This window comes from Sorex fumeus, unplaced genomic scaffold, assembly GCF_029834395.1.
Source record: "Sorex fumeus unplaced genomic scaffold, SorFum_2.1 ptg000127l, whole genome shotgun sequence".
In the NCBI taxonomy this organism is placed as follows: domain Eukaryota; kingdom Metazoa; phylum Chordata; class Mammalia; order Eulipotyphla; family Soricidae; genus Sorex; species Sorex fumeus.
The window spans coordinates 602300-625000 of NW_026606184.1; the positions used below are offsets into that span (position 1 = coordinate 602300).

Sequence of the window (22701 nt, forward strand, 5' to 3'; positions counted from 1 at the left end):
GCCCTCCCCGCTGTACTATCGCTCCGGCCCCCTGTAAGGATTTTTAATTTTTTTAGATTTATTTTTGCTTTTTTGGGTCCCACCCGGCGATGCTCAGGGGTTCCTCCTGGCTCCGCACTCAGGAAATCTTTACTGGCGTTGCTCGGGGACCCTATGGGATGCCGGGAGTCGAACCCGGGTTGGCTACGTGCAAGGCAGACCCCCTCCCCGCTGTGCTATCCTCCGGCCTCACTGACCCTTTGTTTTGCCCAGGAGGAGTTGGACCTGTCCGCCGCTTCTCAGCCGTCTCCCCTGTCCCTGTACGGGGAGGGCTCTCCCGTGAAGGAGGACAAGCCGGCCGGGCCACACAGCAAGCCTGGTATGCCCCCGGCGGCTGCAGGGGGTGGGGGGGTGGGCGGGTGAAGGCTTGGCCGTGCTTCCCGTGGGTGGCCTCCTCCCGAGTGGCATCGTCCCCCTTGGAGAGGTGGCACCTGGCGCCTCACTCAGCACCAGCCTTTGTCCCTGACCCTGTGCCTGGTTCAGAGCTGCGGGCAGGAAGGCGGCCCCCGTTCCCCCCCCCGGGGGCTCACCTTGGGCGTCAGAGTCGGAGGTGACCACCCCCGGGCACGGTGACGGGGGCTGTGGAGCTACTCACGTCTGCTGTCCCCCGCCCCGCTTGACCACCCAGAAAATGGACCCGTTCCGAAGAGGAAGACGCAGGCGAGTTCGAAGCCTTCGATTCAGCCCAAGCCTCTGCTACTTCCGGCAGCACCCAAGGCCCCGGCGAACGCCAGCGTCCCGGCAAAGGCCATCCTCATCCAGACGCTGCCCGCGCTGGTACCCCTGGCCAAGCAGCAGCCCCTCATCAGCATCCACCCGGCACCCCCGAAAGGTACCGCGTGCGGCCAGCTGGGGGTCGGTGGGCCCGCACGTGCCCCGGTTGGGTGGATGCAGGCAGGTCCCGGACGGAGGCTGTGGAGTCCTGCGACCACTGCAGGGACAGTAGCTGGTCCTCACGGAAACCTGAGGCCTGGAGAGAGAGTGCAGGGGTCAGGCACTGGGCTAAGGGCAGGAGAGGTGCAGGGGTGAGGCATTGGGCTGAGGGTTAGGGAAAGTGCAGGGGTGAGGCACTGGGATGAGAGCCAGAAAGAGTGCGGAGTGCGGGGGTGAGGTACTGGGCTCAGGGCAGAAGAGAGTGCAGGGGTGAGGCACTGAGCTGAGGGATGGGGAGAGAGTGCAGGGGGGGAGGCACTGGGCTGAGGGCCGGGAAGAGAGTGCAGGGGTGAGGCACTGAGCTGAGGGATGGGGAGAGAGTGCAGGGGGGGAGGCACTGGGCTGAGGGCCGGGAAGAGAGTGCAGGGGTGAGACATTGGGCTAAGGGTCAGGGAGAGTGCAGGGGTGAGACACTGAGCTGAGAGATGGGGACAGAGTGCAGGGGTGAGGCACTGGGCTGAGGGCAGGAGAGAGTGTAGAGGTGAGGCATTAGGCTGAGGACCGGGAAGAGAGTGCAGGGGTGAGTCATTGGGCTAAGGGTCAGGGAGAGTGCAGGGGTGAGACACTGGGCTGAGGGCAGGAGAGGTGCAGGGGGGGAGGCACTGAGCTGAGGGATGGGGAAAGAGTGCAGGGGTGAGGCACTGGGCTGAGGGAAGGAGAGAGTGCAGGGGGGAGGCATTGGGCTGAGGATCAGGGAGAGTGCAGGGGTGAGACACTGAGCTGAGGGATGGGGAGAGAGTGCAGGGGGAGGCATTGGGCTGAGGGCAGGAGAGAGTGCAGGGGGGAGGTACTGGGCTGAGGGCAGGAGAGAGTGCAGAGGTGAGGCATTAGGCTGAGGGCCGGGAAGAGAGTGCAGGGGGAGGCACTGGGCTGAGGGCAGGAGTGCAGGGGGGAGGCACTGAGCTGAGGGCAGGAGAGAGTGCAGAGGTGAGGCATTAGGCTGAGGGCCGGGAAGAGAGTGCAGGGGTGAGGCATTGGGCTAAGGGTCAGGGAGAGTGCAGGGGTGAGACACTGAGCTGAGGGATGGGGAGAGAGTGCAGGGGTGAGGCACTGGGCTGAGGGCAGGAGAGAGTTCAGCGGTCAGGCACTGGGCTGAGGGCTGGGAAGAGAGTGCAGGGGTGAGGCTCAGAACTGAGGCCCGGGAGTGTGTAGGCTCTGGCTCTGGACTGACCCAGGATCTTGTTGCCGCATGTGGCCCTTCCAGCTTTGTCAGGATGATCCCTGAGCACCCCTGGGTGTGCACCCCGCCCCGCCCTCGCCCCCCAAGTACAAGGGGGCTGGGGACGGGAGAAAATGGAGAGGGGTCTCTCTCTTGAGTTCCTGACTCCGCGAATGACTGTCCTGCCTTGGCTGGTGTTCCGGCTCTGTGCTCCGGCCCCGGCACTTCTGCCCTTCGGGGTCTTCCGGAATCAGAGCACCCGCCGCCTTTGGGCGCTGGCCCCTGCACCCCTGCCCCCGTCCTGGCGGGTGCCGCCTGCGCTTCTGCCGCTCGTCCACCAGGGGGCCTCGCAGAGCCGCGGTCAGCCGCTCACCCTTGGCCCGGCCGCGGCTTTGAGTGACCGCGCTTGAGCCCCGGAGCCCCGGGCGGGACCCCCGAGCACCAGCGGGTGGGACCCCGGAGGCAAAAAGCCCGACAGGAGGAACAGAGCTGGGGAGGGGCGCTGCCCGCCCGCCGCTGCCCGCCCGCCGCTGACCGCCCGCCGCTGACCGCCCGCCGCTCTCCCCGCAGCCCCGACCGTGCTGCTGTCGCCGCCCGCCGTGGTGCAGCTGCAGGCGCCCGGCGTGCTGCCCTGTCCCCCGCCCGTGCTGGCCGTGGCCGGCGGCGCCGCGCAGCTGCCCAACCAGGTGGTGAGCGTGGTGCCCGTGCCCGGCAGCCCGGCCGGCGGGAAGGTGTCCGTGGCCAAGCCCGTCCTGCCCAGCCCGGCCAGGAGCGCCGGCTCCGACGTGAGTACCCGCGGCCCCGGCCCCGGCCCGCCCACGGGCGCGGCGGGCACCCCGGGCGCTGACCCCGGGCATCGTGCGGGCCGGCGCCGGGCAGTGCGGGGCCGGCCGGGCCGGCCGGGCAGGTCCAGCGCGTGGCCGAGCCCTGCTGACGTGGCTCCTGCTGCCTTGGCCGCCCTGCCTGGCCGCGGCCGGGCCGCGCCTGGTTCAAATTAGCCCCGCCTGGCCCCGGCCAGCCCTGCCCGGCCCGGCCCGGTCCTGGGCCCCCCTGCCCGGCAGCGCCCACCCTGGGGACTGGGACGGTCAGCGCGGGGTAGCAGAGCCTGGGTCCGGGGGTGGTGACGCAGCTGGGGGCGGAGCCGTGAGTGAGGATAGGCGGGCGGGGGGAGGGGGTGGAGTCGTGCTTGTGACGTCACGCAGTTTGGGGGATTGGTTTAGCTGTGGGGGCAGAGCCGCGCTTGTGACGTCAGACTGTTGGGCCAGGCGGTGCCGCTGTAGGCGCCGAGCCGTGACGTCAGACTGTTGGGGGTCTGTTTCGCCGCGGGGGCGGAGCTGTGACGTCAGGCTGGGGGTAGGTTCAGCCGTGGGGGGGTCGGCCGCGTGCGCGTGACGTCACCCCTCCCGCCCCGCCCCGCCCCCAGCCGGCCGTGCTGCGGCGGCAGCAGCGCATGATCAAGAACCGCGAGTCGGCCTGCCAGTCGCGCCGCAAGAAGAAGGAGTACCTGCAGGGGCTGGAGGCGCGCCTGCGGGCCGCGCTGGGCGAGAACGAGCGCCTGCGCCGCGAGAACGGCTCGCTCAAGCGCCAGCTGGACGAGGTGGTGTCCGAGGTGCGGCCCCGCCCGGAGGCCCCGCCCCGCCCCTGTCCCTGCGCCGCCCGCCCGGCCCCGCCCCGCCCCGCCCGGCCCCGCCCGCCCAGCCCCGCCCCCATCCCTGCCCCGCCCACCTGTCCTCACCCCTATTCTGCCCCGCCCGCTTGGCCCCGCCCCCGCCCATCTCGGCCCCGCCTCTGCCTACATGCCCTGCCCCTGGCCCCACCCCGGCCCCGCCCATCTGGCCCTGCCCCGCCCACCTGGCCCCGACCCCGCCCACTGGCTCCGCCCTGTTTCGGCCCCGCCCCGCCCCTCTCCCTGCTCCGCCCACCTGGCCCCACCACGCCCATCTCGGCCCCGCCTCTGCCTACATGCCCTGCACCTGGCCCCACCCCGGCCCCGCCCCCTATCCCTGCCCCGCCCACCTGGTCCTGCTCCGCCCACCTGACCCCGCCCCTGTCCTGCCCCGCCCACCTGTTCTCACCCCTGCTCTGCCCCGCCCGCCTGGTCCGGCCCCGCCCACCTGGCCCTGCCCTTACCCTGCCCACCTGGCCCCGCCCCGCCCATCTCGGCCCCGCCTCCGCCTACATGCTCTACCCCGGCCACGCCCGCCCTGCCCCGCCCCTGGCCCTGCCCCCGCCCACTGGCTCCGCCCTGTTTCGGCCCCGCCCACCCGGCCCCGCCCCCTCGCCACCCGCCCCCCCCCTCCCGCCCTGCTGGGCCTAAGGGACCCGACCCGCTGCCCCCCCAGAACCAGAGGCTCAAGGTGCCCAGCCCCAAGCGCAGGGCCGTGTGCGTGATGGTCGTGCTGGTGTTCCTGGTGTTCAGCTACGGGCCGGCCAGGTGAGTGGGGGGAGCGGGGGTGGGGGGGAGAGAGGAAGGGGAGGAGGGAGGGGGAGGAGGGGTCGCCAGGAGGAGGAGAGACCCCTTTGGGGCTTGTGTCCTCAGGGACACACACACACACACACACACACACACACACACACCCGGGGCTGTTCCGGAACCCCCGTGCCCAGCCCCTCCAGCCACTCACTGGTCCCCTCCTCTCTCCTCAGCGTGCTGGAACCCGAGTCCAGAAGAACCAGCCCCGTGGGCAGCCCCGCCGGCCAGAGGCGGCACCTTCTCGAATTCTCCGCCAAGGAGGCGCCAGAAGCGTCGGATGGGGTCATCCAGAAAAACCACTACAGGTCAGAGGCCGCGGGTCTTGCGCACTGAGCTGCGGGCAGGAGGCTGGCGCCAGGCCCTCCCGGTGGGCTCACGGACCCCGGGACTGAAGGGTCCCAGCTGCCCTCTGGGACACCGGCTCCGATGCCGTTTCTGCGGGTGCCTCCAGCTTCCTCGGACCCTGTTCCTGGTCTCGGTTGCTGGGAGGCGCCTGTCTGGTCCTTGTTTGCGATGGGGACACCGTGTTTCTTTTCTTTCCGTTTTTTTAACGGAAAGAAAATTTTAATTTCATTGGGTCATAGTGAGAGAGGCCGTTGTGAAACTGCTCACGGTTGGGCTTCAGTCGTGAAATGATCTGACCCCCGTCCCCCCACCGGGTCATCTTCCCTGCCCCCGTTTCCTCCCGCCACCCCCCAGCTGCCTTGGTGGCAGGCTCTTTTCCTCTTCCGGTGAGACCGTTTTTCTGACACGACCTGTGATGCGTCCGACAGGCAGCCCGAGGTAGACCCCTGGGATATCCGTGTTGCCCCTGCTCCCCTGTTCCAGCCCAGCACCATCGCGGTGATCACCTATAGTCCATCAGTAGTTAGAGGCAGTTACGTGAAGCACAGTTTCTAGAACATTCTGTGATCTAGTTGACAATGACGCCAATTGTTTTTGTTTTCTTTTTTTGCTTTTTGGTTCACACCCGGCGATGCTCAGGGGTTCCTCCTGGCTCATGAACTCAGGAATTACTCCTGGCAGTGCTTGGGGGACCCTATGGGGTGATGGGGATCGAACCCGGGTCGGCCGTGTGCAAGGCCAACGCCCTCCCCACTGTTTTCCTATTGCTCCAGCCCTGCCGGATGTTTTTCGAGCTGCCTTCCTTGCTGTTGTTATTTTTATTTATTTATTTAGCTTTTTTTTTTTTTTTGTCACACTCGGCAATGCACAGGGGTTCCTCCTGGCTCTGTGCTCAGGAATTACCCCTGGCGGTGTTCAGGGGACCATAAGGGATGCTGGGAATCGAACCCAGGTCGGTTGCGTGCAAGGCCAACGCCCTCCCCGCTGTGCTATTGCTCCAGCCCTGTTGTTGTTATTTTTTTAACTCCGGGCGGTGCCTGGCGGTGCTCAGGGCTTCCTCCTGGCTCTGCGCTCAGAGGTCACTCCTGGCGGGGCTGGGCATGGACCCGGGTTGGCCACCTACAAGGCCTGTCCCTCCGCCCCAGCCCCCTGCTCCTGGAGGAGCAGTTCCCAGCGCCGACGTTTTGTCTGAGTCTTCAGAGCTGACGGAACGCAGGCCCCCCCCGCCGTGGCACCCGGTCCTGGCACTGGCCTGGCACACGGGACGCCCTGCTGACAGCCGAAGGGAGGGTCGGTCCCCTCTGCCTGGCCGTGACGTCCCTTCCGGCCACGTGTCCAGGCCATGTCCCGGCCGTGAGACCCCGGGGACTTGGGCGGGTCTGGGCCCGGGCCCTGTCCTTGCGCGTCCCCAGACGGTGACCACTTCCGTGGACTGTTGCAGGTCCGAGCACGCCGTGTCGGACAACAAGGCCCTGATGGTGCTCAGCGAGGAGCCGCTGCTCTACATCCCGCAGCCCCCCTGCCAGCCCCTCGTCAACATCACCGAGTCGCTCAGGTGAGGGCGGGGGTCCCTGGACCGGACCCCCCAGCAGGGACGCCGCTTCTCTTTCCCTGCCTCGGAAGCAGCCTGGGGTGTCCCCCCAACCCCGTGTCACCCTCCGGGGGCGCTGGGCCGTCTGTGGGCGGGGCACCCTGGCCCCGGGAGCCCTGCCCGCGCCCACCCACCCCTCTCCCCGCTGTCTCCCTGCAGGCTGAACCACGAGCTGCGGGGCTGGGTGCACCGGCACGAGGTGGAAAGGACCAAGGCGCGGAGGACGGCGGGCCACCCGCACAAGGGCCGCGTCCTGCAGGTGACCAGCGGGCGTCGGCTCCTCCCGCCCTGCCCGGTGGCCCCCAGGGCGCCCTCTGCTCCCCGCGCTCCCGGGCATTGGGTGCCAGGCCCTTGCCCGGGCGTGTGGGTGCGGAGTCCGTCCCTCCCCTCCCCTGCATGGTGGCTGGAGGACGCTTTGGGGCTCTTCCGTATCCACTTGGCATTTTCCTTTTGGGATGGTTTTGTTCCTCGGAAACGCTCTAAAATGCTCAGCGCGCAGTGCTCACGCGCGTTTCCCCGCAGGGCGCTCTGGAGCCGGGCTCGGGGTCGCAGCTCATGGCCGTCCAGTACACGGAGCCCAGCACCCTCAGGTGAGGACGAGCTCCCGGTGCCCCGCCTGAGCCCGGGACGGCTCCCGGGGCCGGGAGAGTCACCCCCGTCGGGTCACGGTCCTTGTCACCCACGGCCATCGCTGCTTGTAAGGCGCCGGGTCCGAGCATGAGACCAGCAGCTGGCCAGACGGGAGCCCGCGCCTGCCAGGAGAGGGCAGGGCTGAGGTGCGAGCCATTGTCCGGGGTGAACGATGCCCTGAACCATGCCTGGGGGTGACTCATCAGAGCAGCTCCGGCAGGCCGACAGCAGGCGTTGAGGGGACAGTGACCGTTTGGGCCTGAGCCCGGGAACTGCAGGTTAGGGCTGGGCACAGCGACATGTGTTGCCCTGTGCCTCTGAGCCACGCGGGGCAGCTGCCCAGGCCAGGGGAGGCCGCGACATCAGACCGTGCGGGACACAGGGCTGTCTGCGGGGACGCGCAGGGCCCAGAGCTGGTGTGTGAGGAGACACCCCGGGCCCCCGAAGCCTGTGTGTGTGGTGAGACTTGCCGAGCACTGGAGGGTCGGGGTGCATGGCAGGATGGGTGCCGGAGTCAGCACCGGGGTGCTCGAGTGAGTTCCGGGGTGCTAGACTGAGCATCAGGGTGCTAGAGCGAGTATTGGGGTGCTAGACCGAGGATCAGGGTGTTACAGTGAGCGTCGGGGTGCTCGAGCGAGTGTCGGGGTGCTAGAGTGATCATCAGGGTGCTAGAATGAGCATTGGGGTGCTCGAGCGAGCGTCGGGGTAAGGGGCGGCCGCAGTGAGTTGCATCCCCCGAGAGTTGACCAGGAAGGCCATGAGCGTTTCTGTCCAAACGGTCCCATAACCGGCTCCAGACTCAGGCTCGCTGCGGGGTCTGTGGCCGGGCTTCGCTCACCCCGCTGCCCCCCATCCCCCCCAGGAACCCCGGGAGCGAGCTGCAGGTGTACTACGCGTCCCCCAGGAGCTACCAGGACTTCTTCGAAGCCATCCGCAGGAGGGGTGACACGTTCTACGTCGTGTCGTTCCGAAGGGTGAGTCCCGGCTGCAGGGCGCCCGGCGCCTGGGCCTAAGCCCTGTGGGGTCCCCGGGGGGACGCCGGACGGGCTGAGCCGCGCTGTCTGCTCGGGGGTGCCAGGTGGACCCTTCTAGACGTCAGCTCCCGGGAGGGGGGCCGATCCCTGGGTCTGTGGGTCCCAGGCGCCCGTCCCCTCGCTGTCCTTCCCGTCGGGGTGAAAAGCGCGTCTCGTGACGCTGGTGCCGGTGCTGACGCCTTGTCCTGGCTGCTGTCCTTGCCCGAGGGGTCGGGCCCAGCAGTAGCTCAGGAGCTGGGACTTGGACCCCAGAGGACCAAGGGGACAGGACGCCTCTGTCCCCGGGCTCGCACAGGGTGTCGGGAAGGCCCTGGAGCTGGGGGCACCGAATGTCAGGGGCCAGACTGGCCGGGTTCAAGGCCATGCCCACCACTGAGTGAGGTCTTGGCCGGTGGGGAGGATTCCAGTGGACAGCCACGTGAGTGGGGACACGCAAGAGCCCCTTGGCCTGGGGGTCCTTGGCGGGAGAGACCCGTGTAAGCCGTTCCCTCACCTCTACCATCTGACCTGGCACCAGGGTCTGTCAACGGGGACAGAGAGCCGGGCAGCGGGGAGGGCGCCCCTGATCCCGGGGGTCCCTGAGTGCAGAGCTGGAGTTAGTCCTGGGTGCGGCCACGCGTGGCCCCCAGACCACCAAGCGTTCGAAGAGAGACTTCCAGGGAAAAGCATCCCCGGGTTCCCTCCCGAGCAGGCCTGACCCCCCCCTCGGCCCGAAGCCCATCTTCTCCGGAGCTGAGCGGCCGTGACGGCTCCGTCTGTCCCTCTGCTGTCCTGTCATCTGTCGCGGCCGGCCGGCCTCAGAGGGACACGCATTGGCCCAGAGCTCTGGGCAGTCCCGGCCGGGAGTTGCTCCCTGTGGAGCAGAGCAGAGCCCGGCCCTGTCCACCCACCGGCGCCCCGTGCTCTGTCCTCACGCTGCTGTCGGGGTCTGTGTCCCCGGGAGGGCGACCCGCTTCCTCCACAACCTGGTTTTGTACTTCTGGAGTTCTTGTAGAACTCGGAAAATATTGTCTGTTCGATCCAGCCGCCTAGAGGGGGTGTCACCAAAAAATGGGCAGCAGGGAATCATTCTGGAATATGCCCGTGTGTGTGTGTGTGTGTGTGTGTGTATGTGTGTGTGCGCACGCGTGCACACACATAGGTATGCATGTCTGTGTGTCTCTGGTTAAGTGTGTGTCTGTGTATGTGCACCTCTGTGTGTGTGCATTTCTCTATATGTGTGTCTTTGAGAACGTGTGTGTGTGTGTGTGTGCGTGTGTGCGCACGCCTCTCTGTATCTATGTGTGCTTGTCTCTATATGTGTGTCTCTGGGTAAGTGTGTGTCTCTGTGTGTGTCTCTGTGCACCTCTGTGTGTGTGTGTGTGTATGCATGTCTCTGTATATTGTATCTCTGGGAGTGTGTGTGTGCATGTCTCTATTTGTGTGTCTCTGGGAATGTGTGTGTGTGCGCGCACACCTGTGTGTATCTGTGTGCGTGTCTCTGTATATGTGTTTCTTTGGGTAAGCGTGTGTCTCTGTTTTTGTGTATATGTGCGCCTCTGTGTGTGTGTGTGTGCATGTCTCTGTACATGTGTGTCTCTGGGAATGCGTGTGTCTGTGTGTGTTAGGAGCCCGGGAAGCACACAGGCGCACAGCCCGTCCGAGGGAAACGGCTGCGGTCTCTCGGCGACGCTCAGGCTTGGCGCTCGTGCCTTATTTTTGACAGATGCTGTAAGAGAAACAAATCGTTGTTTGTTCCTCATTAGCATTAATGTTCTTCTGTTCAAGACAAAGTGTGGAGAAAGTGGAAAAGCGATTTTCTTTGCAGCAGGGCCACAGGGACGGGGCGAGGGGATTGAAACCAGGCGGGGATGATTTCACAGGCCCCCACCATGAGCACCGGCTGCTTTCCTCATGGCAAGGCCGGGGGGCGGGGGTGGGGTGGGGCGGGGGTGGGGGGTGGCCTTCCAGGGGAGCTCGGCCCTTGGGGTCGCCCTCCGAGCGGTCAGATTGCAGGAGAGAGAGAGAGAGAGAGAAACAGAGACAGAGAGACAGAGAGACAGAGAGAGAGAGAGAGAGAAAGAGAGAGAGAGTGTGTGTGTGTGTGTGTGTCTGGGTTTGGGTTTGTGTACATCTATGTGTGTGTCTGTGTGTCCATGCATATGTGTGCGTCTTGCATGTGTATTTGTGCATCTGTGTGTGTCTGTGTTTGTGTACATCTATGGGTGTGTCTGTGTGTGTTTACATCTGTGTGCATCTGTGTATGTCTGTGTAGTCTGTCCATGCATTTGTGTGTGTCTGTGTTTGTGTGTGCTTCTGTGTGTGCCCGTGTGTCTGCATCTGTGTGTGCTTGTGTTTGTGTGTCTGTGTGTGTGTCCATGTGTCTGTGTCTGGTGTGTGTGCGTCTGTGTCTGTGCACATCTAAGTGTGTGTCTGTCTGTGTGTCTGTGTATCTGTGTCTTATGTGTGTATGTGGGTGTATCCATGTATCTGTGTTTGTGTGCATGTCTGTGTGTGTCCGCGTTGTGCATCTGTGTGTGTGTGTGAGCGTGTGAGCTTTCGGCCCCCATACCCGCCCGTTGTCGCACTGTCTCCCCTGTCACACTGTCCCTCCAGATCCCCCGTGCGTGTCCAGTGAGGCGGGTAGTCCAGGGACGCTTGTCCCCTCGATGGCCGAGATTTTGAGCCATCGGCCTCTGCGCTTGGTCGCGACTTCCCCAGCAATGAACGGGAGCTGGGAGGCGGGAGGGTCTCTGCCGATTCTCTCCTGATCCCACGGTTTTTTATGGGCCAGAAATTCGAGAACCTTCCTTGGGGGAAGAGCCTGGGGGAGGGGTCCGCCTCGCCTCATGGGGTCCCTTTGAAGTTCCCTAGAGGCCCTCTGAAATACTCGCCTTCCTCTGAAATGTGCTTCCAGTTAGTGGCCTGGGCTGGCACGGGCGGGGAGTCCCGCGGTGTAGACGGAGAGGGTGGAAAGCCCCTTAGAGGGGCTCCGTGGGTGCCGCTGGGGGCGGGCGCGCTTTGACCTTTTAAAAGCCGAGGGGAAGGGGGGCAGGAAGTGGCGAGGGCCTTCTGCCCGCTGGTACCCAGACCTCTCGGATGGCCTTTGTGGCCTTTGTCGGGACGAGACCTTCTGGCCTCTCCTTCCCATCTGGAGCCGCGCCCCCCTTCTCATCGGTGAATTCTTTCTGGTTGAAATACAAGACGGTCGGCCCCGTGCAGATAACAGAGCTGTTTGGAGAGAGGCCGCTTGGGCATCCTCAGCCGCGGGTCCGAATGCTTTCTTCCAGGCCAGCCATGCCTGACCCCGTCAGCCCCCACCCCGAGCCGGGCAGCAGTGCCCCCAAGCCCCGAGGCTCTGTCAGCCGGGGCCGTGCCTCAGACCTCCCTGGAAGGTGTCGGGAGCTGGAGCGGGGAGTTTCCCGAGCCTGGTGTTTGGGTTTGATGGTGTCAGAAATGACATCAACCGTTCCCCTGAAGGTCTGCTTGGTTCGCTTTCCGGAAAGGTCTATTTATTCTTGGTCACGGGTCCACACCAGTGATGCTCAGGGCGGACTCCTGGCTCTGTGCTCACCCCTAGTGAGGGTCTGGCGCCGGGAGGGGTTCCAATCCTGGGCAGCCAAGGGCCAGGCCAGCACCTGACCCTCTGAACTGTCGCTCCGGTCCCTCAGGGAAACGCTTATTAAGTGTGCCAGCCTCAGCCGCCTCTGTCCACCCATCTAGAGGGTTCACCAGTAAAGCTGGCTCTTGACAAGAGGGGTGCCCCGGCACAGACTGGGGGCGCGGTGGGCTGCCCCAGGGGGTCCTGTAGAATCTGCTCAGGGCTGCGCTGAGGCTGCCTGGCCCACATGGCCCCTTGCTTCAAGAGGAGCAGGGCTATAAAGGCTTGTATGGGACTACCATGGGATGCTGTCCCCACTGCCAGGGACCTGTCAGGGGCCTTTCAGTCCCCTGCAGTGTAAACGCTGAGTCTCCCTTGGAGTTAGTGGGCGCTGGACCTGGCGTTTGCTTCTAAGCATCGTGCCGGCCGCACCCCTGCCAGTCCCAGAGGTAAAGCCATGCAGGGCAGGGGGTCCCTCCTACCCACCGTGCCCCCCAGCCCATCTCAGGGTGCCCAGGACAGGCAGGTGGCTGCTGGTGGCCTGCGCGTCTGCACACGGGAGAGGGTGGGTTGAGAAAGACATCCCGGAAGCCAGGAAGAAAATGTCACAGATGCATCCCAGCAACGCTGTGAAACTCGCTCGGAAGAGTGATGTTTTCAGATTCGATCTCAGAGTCTCGAAACTTGCTCGAGTCCCTTAAAAAAAAAAAAGGCAGTGATTGCAAAACCAAGCGGCAGAGTACCCCCCTTTCCTCTCGGTTATAATTAGGTGGAAAGTTTCGGGAGTGACGCGCCCCCATCGAAATAAACCCCATAATAACACGTTTGCAGAACTTTTCCCCCCCACCCCGGCCCCGCTCCTAGATCATGGAAAGCTCGCGTATCTTCGGATTTCATTTTTCCATGCACTCAGCAGATGTCTGTTCAGGAGTTATTTGATGAATGTTGTCCACACGCCAGGAGCCCAGCGTGCAGGCGTGGGGGCGGGGTGTGAGGGTGTGTGTGGGATGGGGGTGTTCAGAGAGGGTAGCACAGGGGCTGGGGCCCCGGGAGGGGGCGTGGGGGGACAGAAGCCACAGTGCGGGCCTGGGGTTGACAGATCTGCGAGGCTCAGGCAAAGAAAGAAGGCGGAGCTGGGAGGTTGGGGAGGTCCCTGGAGCCATAGCACAGCGGGAAGGACATTTGCCTTGCACGTGGGCAAACTGGGTTCGATTCCCGGCATCCCCTCCAGTAGTAATTCCTGAGTGCATGAGCCAGGAGACAGCCCTGAGCATTGCCGGGTGGCACCCAAAAAGCAATGGGCGGTGCGGGGAGGACCCCCACCCTGCTTGCAGGGTGCTCCCTGACCTGCCCAGCAGCATTGCAGACACCTGTCAGTCTGTCCCAGCCTGGATGCCCAGGCCCTGGCGACGGTGTCGCTGACCGGCTTGGGGTTCCTGGGGACAGTGTTATGTATGGCCCAGCCCACCGTGTCCCAGCTCCCAGAGGTCCATATCTGTGACTGATCTCTTCCGGAATGGCATCTGAGACACCTCCCCTCGTTTTCTGCGCTACGGGCCCCCCCCCCCTTTTTTTTTTTTTTTTGCTTTTTGGGTCACACCTGGCAATGCACGGGGGATACTCGTGGCTCATGCACTCAGGAATCGCTCCTGGCGGTGCTCAGGGGACCCTATGGGATGCTGGGAATCGAACCCGGGTCGGCCGCATGCAAGGCAAGCGCCCTCCCCGCTGTGCTATCGCTCCAGCCCCGCTCCGGGCCCTTAAGCCCCACCCTGGTCCCCATGGGAAAGATCAACTGGAGCATCTGGGTCAGTTAAGGGCGAGAGGGCGGGTTCCGGGCCCACCAATCAGAGCGCGCGCGCCCTTATAAGGCGCTGAATATGCATTTATGCAAATACGGGTTGGTAGGACAGCCAATCGGAGAGTGCGGACCCCACTGGGGTGGGCGCTATGCTAATGACGGCCTGCAAGACAGCCAATAGGATCGTTTTGCTTGTCTGGTCCCTCCCCCTCCACTTCCTCTGTCAGAGGTGCAGGGCCCCGCCCGGCTTTGTTTTTTTTTTTTTTGTTTTTTCTTTTGCGCATCACAGCGGGTGATGCTCAGGGCTGACACCTCTGGGCTCTGCACTCAGGAACCACTCGAGGGACCCTGTGGGATGCTGGGGATCGAACCCGAGTCAGCTGTGTGCAAGGCAAATGCCCTACTCGCTGGACTGTAGCTCCGATCCCTCTCTGCACTTTTTAAAAATTTTTTTTTGGAGAGATGTAGAATGTGGGGTTAGGTGGTAGGCATCTGTTATGTTTCTTGTGCTTTTTTTTTTTTTTTTGGCTCTTTGGGTCACACCTGGCCATGCACAGGGTTTCTTCCTGGCTCTGCACTCAGGAGTTACTCCTGGCGGTGCTCAGGGGACCCTATGGGATGCTGGGAATCGAACCCGGGTCAGCTGCGTGCAAGGCAAACGCCCTACCCGCTGTGCAGCCCCTGTTTCTTGTGCTTTTAATCTGTACTTTCTACCTGAACATCTTGTATGCCTTATTTATTTTCCATACATCTTCTTTGTCGAAGGGTCAGTTCAAGCCTTTTGCCGGTGTTTCGTTGGGCTTGTTTTCTTGCAACTAGAAAGTTTAACTTAGGGGCTGGAGCGATAGCACAGAGGGTAGGGCGTTTGCCTTGCACATGGGCCGACCTGGGTTCGATTCCCATCATCCCATAGGGTCCTCTGAGCACCGCCAAGGGTAATTCCTGAGTGCAGAGCCAGGAGGAACCCCTGTGCATTGCCGGGTGTGACCCAAAAAGCAAAAAAAAAGAAAAAAGAAAGTTCAATGTAGCCCTTTTTAATGGATAATTTGGAGCTGTTTTCTCCAGGCTCGTTGCTTGTCTTTTTATTAATGCTTTTGCAGGAGTAGAAAGTTCTGGTTTTGTTGTAGTCCCGTTTATCAGCATGTTGTCGTTATTGTTGTTATTTGGGGCACATCTGGCAGTGTTCCAGCTCTTCCTGGCTCCGCTCGGGAGTGACCCCTGGTAGTTCTCTGAAGCCCGTACTTGGGTGCGGGGGGTCGAATCTGGATGGGCCACAAGACAGGGCGTGCACCGGCTCCTGAGAGACGCCAAAGCCGGCGTGTGAAGATGTCCTCAAAGTTGTCTTTTGTAAAACTTGGCCAGTTTGCAGTTTTGCCCATAGACCTCGGATTGGTCTGGAGTGAGTTTCAGTGCAGGGGCGGATCCCAGGTCACGGGTGGGCCTGGCTCTCCTCGGTGTGGAGTCCCCTGAGGGGCGTGTGCTGGTATGAAGGCAGCCGGTCCCTCAGGACCTTCTCAGAACACATCGGACTTGGCAACCTCATACTTCTCCTTAACCCCCCAAGTTGCTATTAGTGAACTCTCTGGAACTGTGATGTGCGGGGAAGGGAAGGGTGTGACAGCAGAAGGATGCTGGGCCAAGGCTCATGGCATCCATCCCCTCTCCGCTGGCCGGCGCTTCTTAGTTTGGGACGCGGATGGCCTTGGGGGTGGGGGCTAGGCCTGGCTCCTCAAGGCGATGGCCCATGACACCAGCAGGCGTGCAGGGTGCAGGTGATGGGGCCATGTGTGCCTGTTTGTGACGTGTGCTAAGAAGGAGAAGGCCGGGGCTGGATCAATAGCACAGCAGGTAGAGCATTTGCCTTGCATGCAGCCGACCTGGGTTCGATTCCCGGCATCCCATATGGTCCCCCAAGCACCGCCAGGAGTCATTCCTGAGTGCATGAACCAGGAGTCACTCCAGTGCATTGCCGGGTGTGACCCAAAAAGCAAAAAAAAAAAAAAAGAAAAAGTAGAAGGTCCCTGAAGGGGGGAGCCTGTGGTGGAAGTCGGGAGAGGGCGTTTCTCCAGCGCGGGGGTGCTTGCCTGGCTGCCCTGTTCAACTGGGTACTCCCGCTCGGTGCTTCGAAGACTCAAGGGAAAACGTGGCCCCGGCCCAGGGCACAGACCCCGCTCTGCAGAGCCCGGGCCCCGCCCCAGGGTGTGTTGGTACAGGCTGTGCTGCAGCTGCCCGGTTTGCTCAGCCTCGCTCGGTCCACGGAGAGTTTGCGGTGTTGCCAACTAAAGCAAACCTCACACCAGTCAGAGGCCCGGAGTCCGGCGGGAGCGCCACCCGCCTCGTTGCATCCTCACCCCGGGCTCTGGGGACCAGGCCTCCGCGCCGAGCACGCCCACTTCCTCTGGGAAGGAGAAGATGCTTCCAGGAAAGAGCTCTCCCTCCGGAAGCTCGAGGAGGAGGAGGAGGAGAGGAGGAAGCTTCTCACAGAGGACAAGAGGGGAAGACCCTCCCAGGACCCTCCCAGGACCCTGGGAGCAGAGCTGCTGGAATGCAGAGAAGGTTCTGGAAGTGAAAGGACTCTGCTTGAGAAGCCGGAGCTCGGGCTGGAGCAGTAGCACAGCAGGGAGGGCGCTTGCCTTGCGTGCAGCCGACGCGGGTTCGATCCCCGGCGTCCCATATGGTCCCCGAGCACTGCCAGGAGTGATTCCTGAGTTGCAGAGCCAGGAGGGAGCCCCCTACCCCCCAAACAAAAGAAGCTTGAAGCTCAACCTGCAGGAGAAATCAAAACATAGGAGCGCCCGGAGCAGAGTTGATCCCTCTAGGGGCTGGAGGATGCCTCGAGGACCCAGACCCGGCCTCCCGCTCCCGCTGGCCCCTGAGCACAGAGCCTGGAATGAAGCGTCTCCCGAGCAGCGTAGTTCATAGTCGGCATGAGCAGGGTGCTTTGTTTGTTCCTTAAGTGCCTGTCGCAGTCTAGGGAAGGAACACGCTGATGGACGCCTCGATGACCAGGGTTTGGATGGACCTTGGTCACTAACCACCCGCCCCTCCCAGGAGGCGCCCTTACTTGGAGAAGGAACTTCTCTTCCAGCCTCGACCTGCGTTTTTCGAGTCCACGTAGACCCAGAAGCACCTTCTCCCAAGCTGGGGCCAGGGGCTCGGACCCCCCAGCCCACCCCACCCCAGCACCTCCGTGTCCCCCAACCAGGGGACCTGCAGGCTGCTGTGCCGCCTCCGGCCAGCAGGGGGCGGAGCACAGGCCCCGCCCCGCCCCGCCCCGCCCCTCTTCGCCCCGCCCCGCCCGGCCTGCGGCGTCACTTCCGGGGCGGGTTCTGTTGGGAGTTGGCGGCGGCCACGTGTGCGCGCGCGCGCGCGCGCGCATCGGGCAGCGCGTCCAGCGCGTCCAGCGCGTCCAACGCTCGACGGAGCCCGGCCGGGCCATGGCGGCGCCGCTGAAGCTGGAGCGGGACGTGCAGGGCAAGGTGGACTCGTTCCGGGCCCGCATCGCGCGGGAGGCCGAGGACCTGGTGTCCACCTTCTTCCCGCAGAAGCTGTCCGAGCTGGACAGCCGCGTGCAGGAGCTGCGCCTGCAGGACCTGGGCCGCATCCGCTCGGTGCCCGCGGCCCCCGCCGCCCCGGCCACCCCCGGCCCCGCCCCGGACACGGCCGGGGACGGGCCGCGGCGCGGGGGGGACCCGCCGCTGGGCCCCGCGCTGCTGCCCGCCGAGGCCGCGCCGCTGGCCAGCAACCAGCACCTGGTGGCCCTCATCGAGCGCGTCAAGCCCGAGATCGAGCTGCTGCGGGAGAAGTGCAACACGGTGCGCATGTGGGTGCAGCTGCTGATCCCGCGCGTGGAGGACGGCAACAACTTCGGCGTGTCCATCCAGGAGGACACGGTGGACCAGCTGTGGACGGTGGAGAGCACGGCCGCCTCCTACCTGCGCCGCTTCTCCACCTACTACAACACGCGCGCCAAGCTGGTGTCCAAGATGGTCAAGTACCCGCAGGTGGAGGACTACCGGCGCACGGTGGCCGAGGTGGACGAGAACGAGTACCTGAGTGTCCGCCAGATCCTCCTGCACCTGCGCAACCAGTACGCCACCCTGCATGACGTCATCGTGAAGAACATCGACAAGATCAAGACCCCCCGCAGCGCGCACGCCGAGGAGCTGTACTGAGCTGGGCACCCACCGCCGGGCACCGCCGGTCGGGCCTGGACCCGGCCCGGCCTCCCTCCGCCGCCCCGAGCCGCTCCAGCTGCTCCTTTTCCAAATTCTCCCTTTTGTTCCTTTATTTTTTTGGCTTTTTTTTTGCAAGGTCACTGTAGGTCTGCACCTCCTGAGCTTAATCGCTTCATCACTTAACTTCCCGTTAGTCGTCGCCAGTAACGAACCTCCCCGTTTGTCCCTGTCGCGGGCCAGTGTAGCCCAGTGGCATCTGTTCGCTCCGGGAACTCGGAGAGCCTCAAACCCATCGTTCATGATCTTGACGAAGAAGTCTGACCATCTGGAAGGTGGGCGGCCACCCGGTCTTTCGACACCCCGTGGGATCCAGTGGGTAACGGCTCTAGCCCAGCGGTCGCCTTTGAGTCTCATGACGTGACCGGCCCATCTGATTTTTGACGCCTTGGCACACGAGACGGCGTCCCAGGTTCTTGATCGTCGACGGATGTCGGAACTCCGGATTCTTTCCCTCGTTTGAGTGAACCGTGATTCTCCAAGCATAGCTCTTTCGATTCTCACCTCCCGAGCAGTGCGAATAAAACTTGGCGAGGTCACGCACCGCCCCCTGGACTGAGATTGCTTCTGTGCCTGCCAGGGTGCCCACGCCGGCCACGGGGACGCTGGGGAGCCCGGCGTCCTCCTCCACGGCCTGCAGGATTTTGTCCTCGTTTGCTAAACACCCAACATGGGTCCTTCCTTGCGACTGGCCCTGGGTCCCCGCAGTCAGGGCAGGGGAGAGACGGATATCCCTGGTTTTTTTTCCACCTGGTACCTGAACCCTCTATGGAGTGATGATTTTTCTTTTCTTTTCTTTTTTTTTTTTCTTTTTGGGTCACACCCAGGGATGCTCAGGGCTGAGTCTTGGCTCTGCACTCAGAAATCACTACTCCTGACGGTGCTCAGGGCACCATCTGGGATGCTGGGGATTGAACCCGGGTCAGCCGCGTGCAAGGCAAACGCCCTCCCCGCTGTGCTATTGCTCCAGCCCCGATTATTATTATTATTTTTCTTAAATAGACTTCACATCAGTTTCTAGCACATATTCACTTTCGGAGGCCAGTCTCCCCCAAAATGACCCATTCCCATTCATTCCCAGGGCCCTTGCCCTGCTCACTCAGTCTGAGCACCCAAGGTTTGGTTCTGCACATCCCTTGGTCCAACGCCCTCATACTTTACAGAACACAGTTGGGGCTGGAGTGATAGCACAGTGGGGAGGGTGTTTGCCTTGCACGCGGCCGGCCCAGGTTCGATCCCCGGCAACCCGTAGGGGTCCCCCGAGCACCGCCAGGAGTGATTCCTGAATGCGGAGCCAGGAGTCAGCCCTGAGCATCGCCGGGTGGGACCCAGAAGGCCAAAAAAATACCAAACCACTCAACTTTGGGATGTTGCACATTTTGAAATGATGTCATTATTTATAGTTTCTGAGAAGCAGCTTCCGGCGGGGGTGGGGGGTGGTCTTTGTGCCGTTTTATTTAGCCTGAAGCACTCCTAGAGCACTGCATGCAGTTGGCAGGGAGTTGCCCACCCCCCACACACGCACACGGTTCCCACTCACAGCCGCGTCTCCGTATGTTGATTGCAGTGCCTGGTGGTCTCCCACAGGGTCGCCATGGCCACGGCCCTCTGTTGTTCCCACGGGTGGCTCCTTGGAGCTCCATTTCCTCCTGGCATCGTGTGGCTGTTGGTGCTTCCTCTGCCCTGGATTCAGAGCCTTGTCCCGGGGAGGGGACTGTCCCTGCTGGTCAGGCCCCTTCCACAGTCCCCTGGACCCCCGACCCACACAGCAGGGCATCAAGGCTTAAGCTGACCAAACCCATGTATCCCCTGAAGCTACCCTCCTCGAGACGTGTATTTTCACGCTTTTGTATCTGATACTGGGAGGTGTGTAGGCTCTCTCTGCCTCTGGAGAAGCCCTGGTTCTCTCTTTTTTTTTTTTTTTGCTTTTTGGGTCACACTCAGCAATGCATAGGGGTCACTCCTAGCTCTGCACTCAGGAATTACCCCTTGTGGTGCTGAGGGGACCCTATGGGATGCTGGGATCAAACCCGGGTCGGCCGTGTGCAAGGCAGATCACTCAGGAGTGATTCCTGAGTACAGAGCCAGGAGGAACCCCTGAGCATCGCTGGGTGGGACCCAAAAAGAAAAAAAAAAAAAGAAAAAAGTTCTTACTAAGCCCCCTCCTTGTGTCGAGGGACAGTCCCCATTAGGGGACAGTGGTGCTTGCCTGGGAATTCCTCTCGGGGCCCTGGAGTGCAGAGGCTAGGGCACTTAGCCTAACACCTGGCTAATCCGAGTTCCATCCCTGGCACCCCATATGGTCCCCGGAGTGTTACCAGGCGTGACCCTGGAGCACAGAGCCAGGAGGCAGCCCTGAGCACCGCCAGGTGTGGCCCTAGTGACAGACACTGCAGTGACGGCCTCTCCCCGGGCCCCGACAGCCAGAGGCAGGCGCTGAGCTGAGTATTTTAAGTCCTGTTTATGGACCGGGGTGTTTCTGTTTCTTGGACTTGCCTGCCGTGGAGTAACTCCACTGACAAGATTCAGCAGGAAATCACGCCGGAAAGCCCATCCTGAAGGGGCTCGGAGGGAGCACTTGTGTCTGTGAGGGGTTTGATCTTCCGCAGCACAAATAAATACACAAGCCCACAAGCGCCTTTGACATGCGAGTGCCCCCGCTGACCGTCCCCGGGCGCCGGGATCTGGGGGTTTATTTTTACAGTTGGCGTAATTGGGGGTTTGGAAGCTTGGTGGGTTTGTGTTTTCGTTCAGTTCGGGGGTGAGGGGGAGGGATTCTAGTGACAGGAATTAAGCCATTTTTCACTTTCCTGGCAACGCACGTCCGCGAATTTTGTTTTTCCCTTGGTTATGGTATGTTATCTTGCAGAAACGGGTGATCTTCGTGTCTGACAATGTACTTAGGACAACAACAGAACGCCCCTCGCTGCATGGCTGGGATTCGCTGGCCTCCCCCTTGGGATGCCCCAGGCCTCCCTGGCGAGCTGGCCGGGCCACGGAGTTCACCCTGCTCCCGGCCTTGCTCCCGGCCCCCAAATTCCCACGCTCCCTCGGCTTCCGTGCGGGCACCAGGCTCCCGGGGCCAGGGCAGCCCAGGTGGGACTCTCTCGCCCTCTGTGTCACCGTGCCCTGGGCCCTGCCACCCCGGAGCATCGAGGTTTTCCTTCTCTCCCGCCGTTGATGGTGTCCGTATCTCTGGTCAAAGGGGAGAAAGTTTACAGAAAGCCGTTGCTAAGATCAAGGCCGAGTGCTCCGTAACTAGAATCCATCCAGATGGTCGACACTTTTCCAAAACACACAAACCCGCCCTTCCCGGAGCCAAAAATTCCTCGGGGCTCGTTCTTACTCATGAGTGATTGGTCGGAAGCCAGAAACCTCGGGGCCTGAGAATGGCCCCTCGGTCCCAACACGGCATCGTGGCACACCCGGCCCCCCCCACCCCGCCCAGTGTCTCCATGAGACGGACACCATGTAAAGGCTGCTTTCCTGGGCACCTGACCTGCACGTGCACACACACATGAACGCGGACATGTGAATGCACACTGAGGTGCACACACGCATGAACACGGCGTGCCCGCTTTGCAGGAGAGAGGGTCGAGTAGGCCAGTACTTCGGGGCAGCGTTTCTCTTCTTTAAGAAAGTCTCGGGGCTGGAGCAATAGCACAGCGGGGAGGGCGTCTGCCTTGCACGCGGCCACCCCGGGTTCGATTCCCAGCATCCCATATGGTTCCCCCGAGCACCGCCAGGAGTAATTCCTGAGTGCATGAACCAGGAGTCACCCCTGTGCAATGCCAAGTGGGACCCAGAAAGAAAAAAATAAATAATAAGAAAGTCTGGCCAGGCGGGAGAGATGGAACCGTGGGGAGGTGCCTGCCTGACCTCCTGATGATTCCCGGGACCCTGTCGGGAGTGGAGTGACCCTTGAGCATTGCTGGGTGTGGCCCCCGAACAACAAAGACAAGAAGTCTCCATGGAGCAGGGGCAGGGCCGCTGGCGATGCTTGGTTGGGGACACGCTCCTGGACAGCCCCACACGCTGGACACTGCCCAGCCCCCTGCATTCCCAGAATCCGCTAACGCCCGCTCAGCTGGCGGGGCACCCTGCTGGGGCCGGCCTCTGCGTGACCTCTGCTCTCCTCACCCCTAGGACCACCTGCTGCTGCCAGCCACCACCCACAACAAGACCAGCAGGCCCAAGATGTCCATTGTGCTGCCCGCGGTGGGCGTGAACGGTGAGTGGGCGTGGTCTCAGGGGATCTGGGTTCTTATTGGTTGTCAGGCGGGCGGGTGGGCGAGGTCTCGGAGGGCTCTGTTTTTATTGGATGTCAATGAGTGGGCGTGACCGGTGAGTGGGCGTGGTCTCTGAGGGATCTGGGTTCTTATTGGATGTCAGGTGGGCATGAATGGTGAGTGGGTGTGGTCTCAGTGATCTGGGTTCTTATTGGCTGTCGGGTGGGCGTGGTCTCGGGAGTCTATTGGATGTCAATGAGGGCGTGACCGGTGAATGGGCGTGGTCTCTGAGGGATCTGGGTTCTTACTGGATGTCAGGTGGGCATGAATGGTGAGTGGGTGTGGTCTCAGTGATATGGGTTCTTATTGGCTGTCGGGTGGGCGTGGTCTCCGAAGTCTGTTTTTATTGGATGTCAATGAGTGGGCGTGACCGGTGAATGGGCGTGGTCTCTGAGGGATCTGGGTTCTTATTGGATGTCAGGTGGGCGTGAATGGTGAGTGGGTGTGATCTCAGTGATCTGGGTTCTTATTGGCTGTCAGGTGGGCGGGTGGGCGTGGTCTCGGAAGTCTGTTTTTATTGGATGTCAATGAGTGGGCGTGGCCGGTGAATGGGCGTGGTCTCTGAGGGATCTGGGTTCTTACTGGATGTCAG

General features: G+C 62.5%; 2 protein-coding genes across 2 annotated transcripts in view; both read left to right on the top strand.

Annotated features, from left to right (window-relative positions):
• The window catches only part of ATF6 (activating transcription factor 6), a 32604-nt gene that overhangs the window by 5115 nt on the left and 4788 nt on the right, over positions 1 to 22701 (top strand). The window contains exons 5-15 of the mRNA XM_056137768.1: positions 253 to 358; positions 668 to 871; positions 2702 to 2916; positions 3555 to 3740; positions 4474 to 4565; positions 4778 to 4909; positions 6391 to 6504; positions 6700 to 6799; positions 7063 to 7130; positions 8033 to 8144; positions 21967 to 22051. Coding sequence (XP_055993743.1) covers positions 253 to 358; positions 668 to 871; positions 2702 to 2916; positions 3555 to 3740; positions 4474 to 4565; positions 4778 to 4909; positions 6391 to 6504; positions 6700 to 6799; positions 7063 to 7130; positions 8033 to 8144; positions 21967 to 22051 — 1414 coding nt within the window. The remainder of the gene's footprint in view (positions 1 to 252; positions 359 to 667; positions 872 to 2701; positions 2917 to 3554; positions 3741 to 4473; positions 4566 to 4777; positions 4910 to 6390; positions 6505 to 6699; positions 6800 to 7062; positions 7131 to 8032; positions 8145 to 21966; positions 22052 to 22701) is intronic.
• Positions 17023 to 17760, top strand: LOC130045058 (proteasome activator complex subunit 3-like). Its single transcript, XM_056137776.1, has one exon. It carries the CDS (start codon positions 17023 to 17025, stop codon positions 17758 to 17760), a length of 738 nt encoding a protein of 245 aa, XP_055993751.1.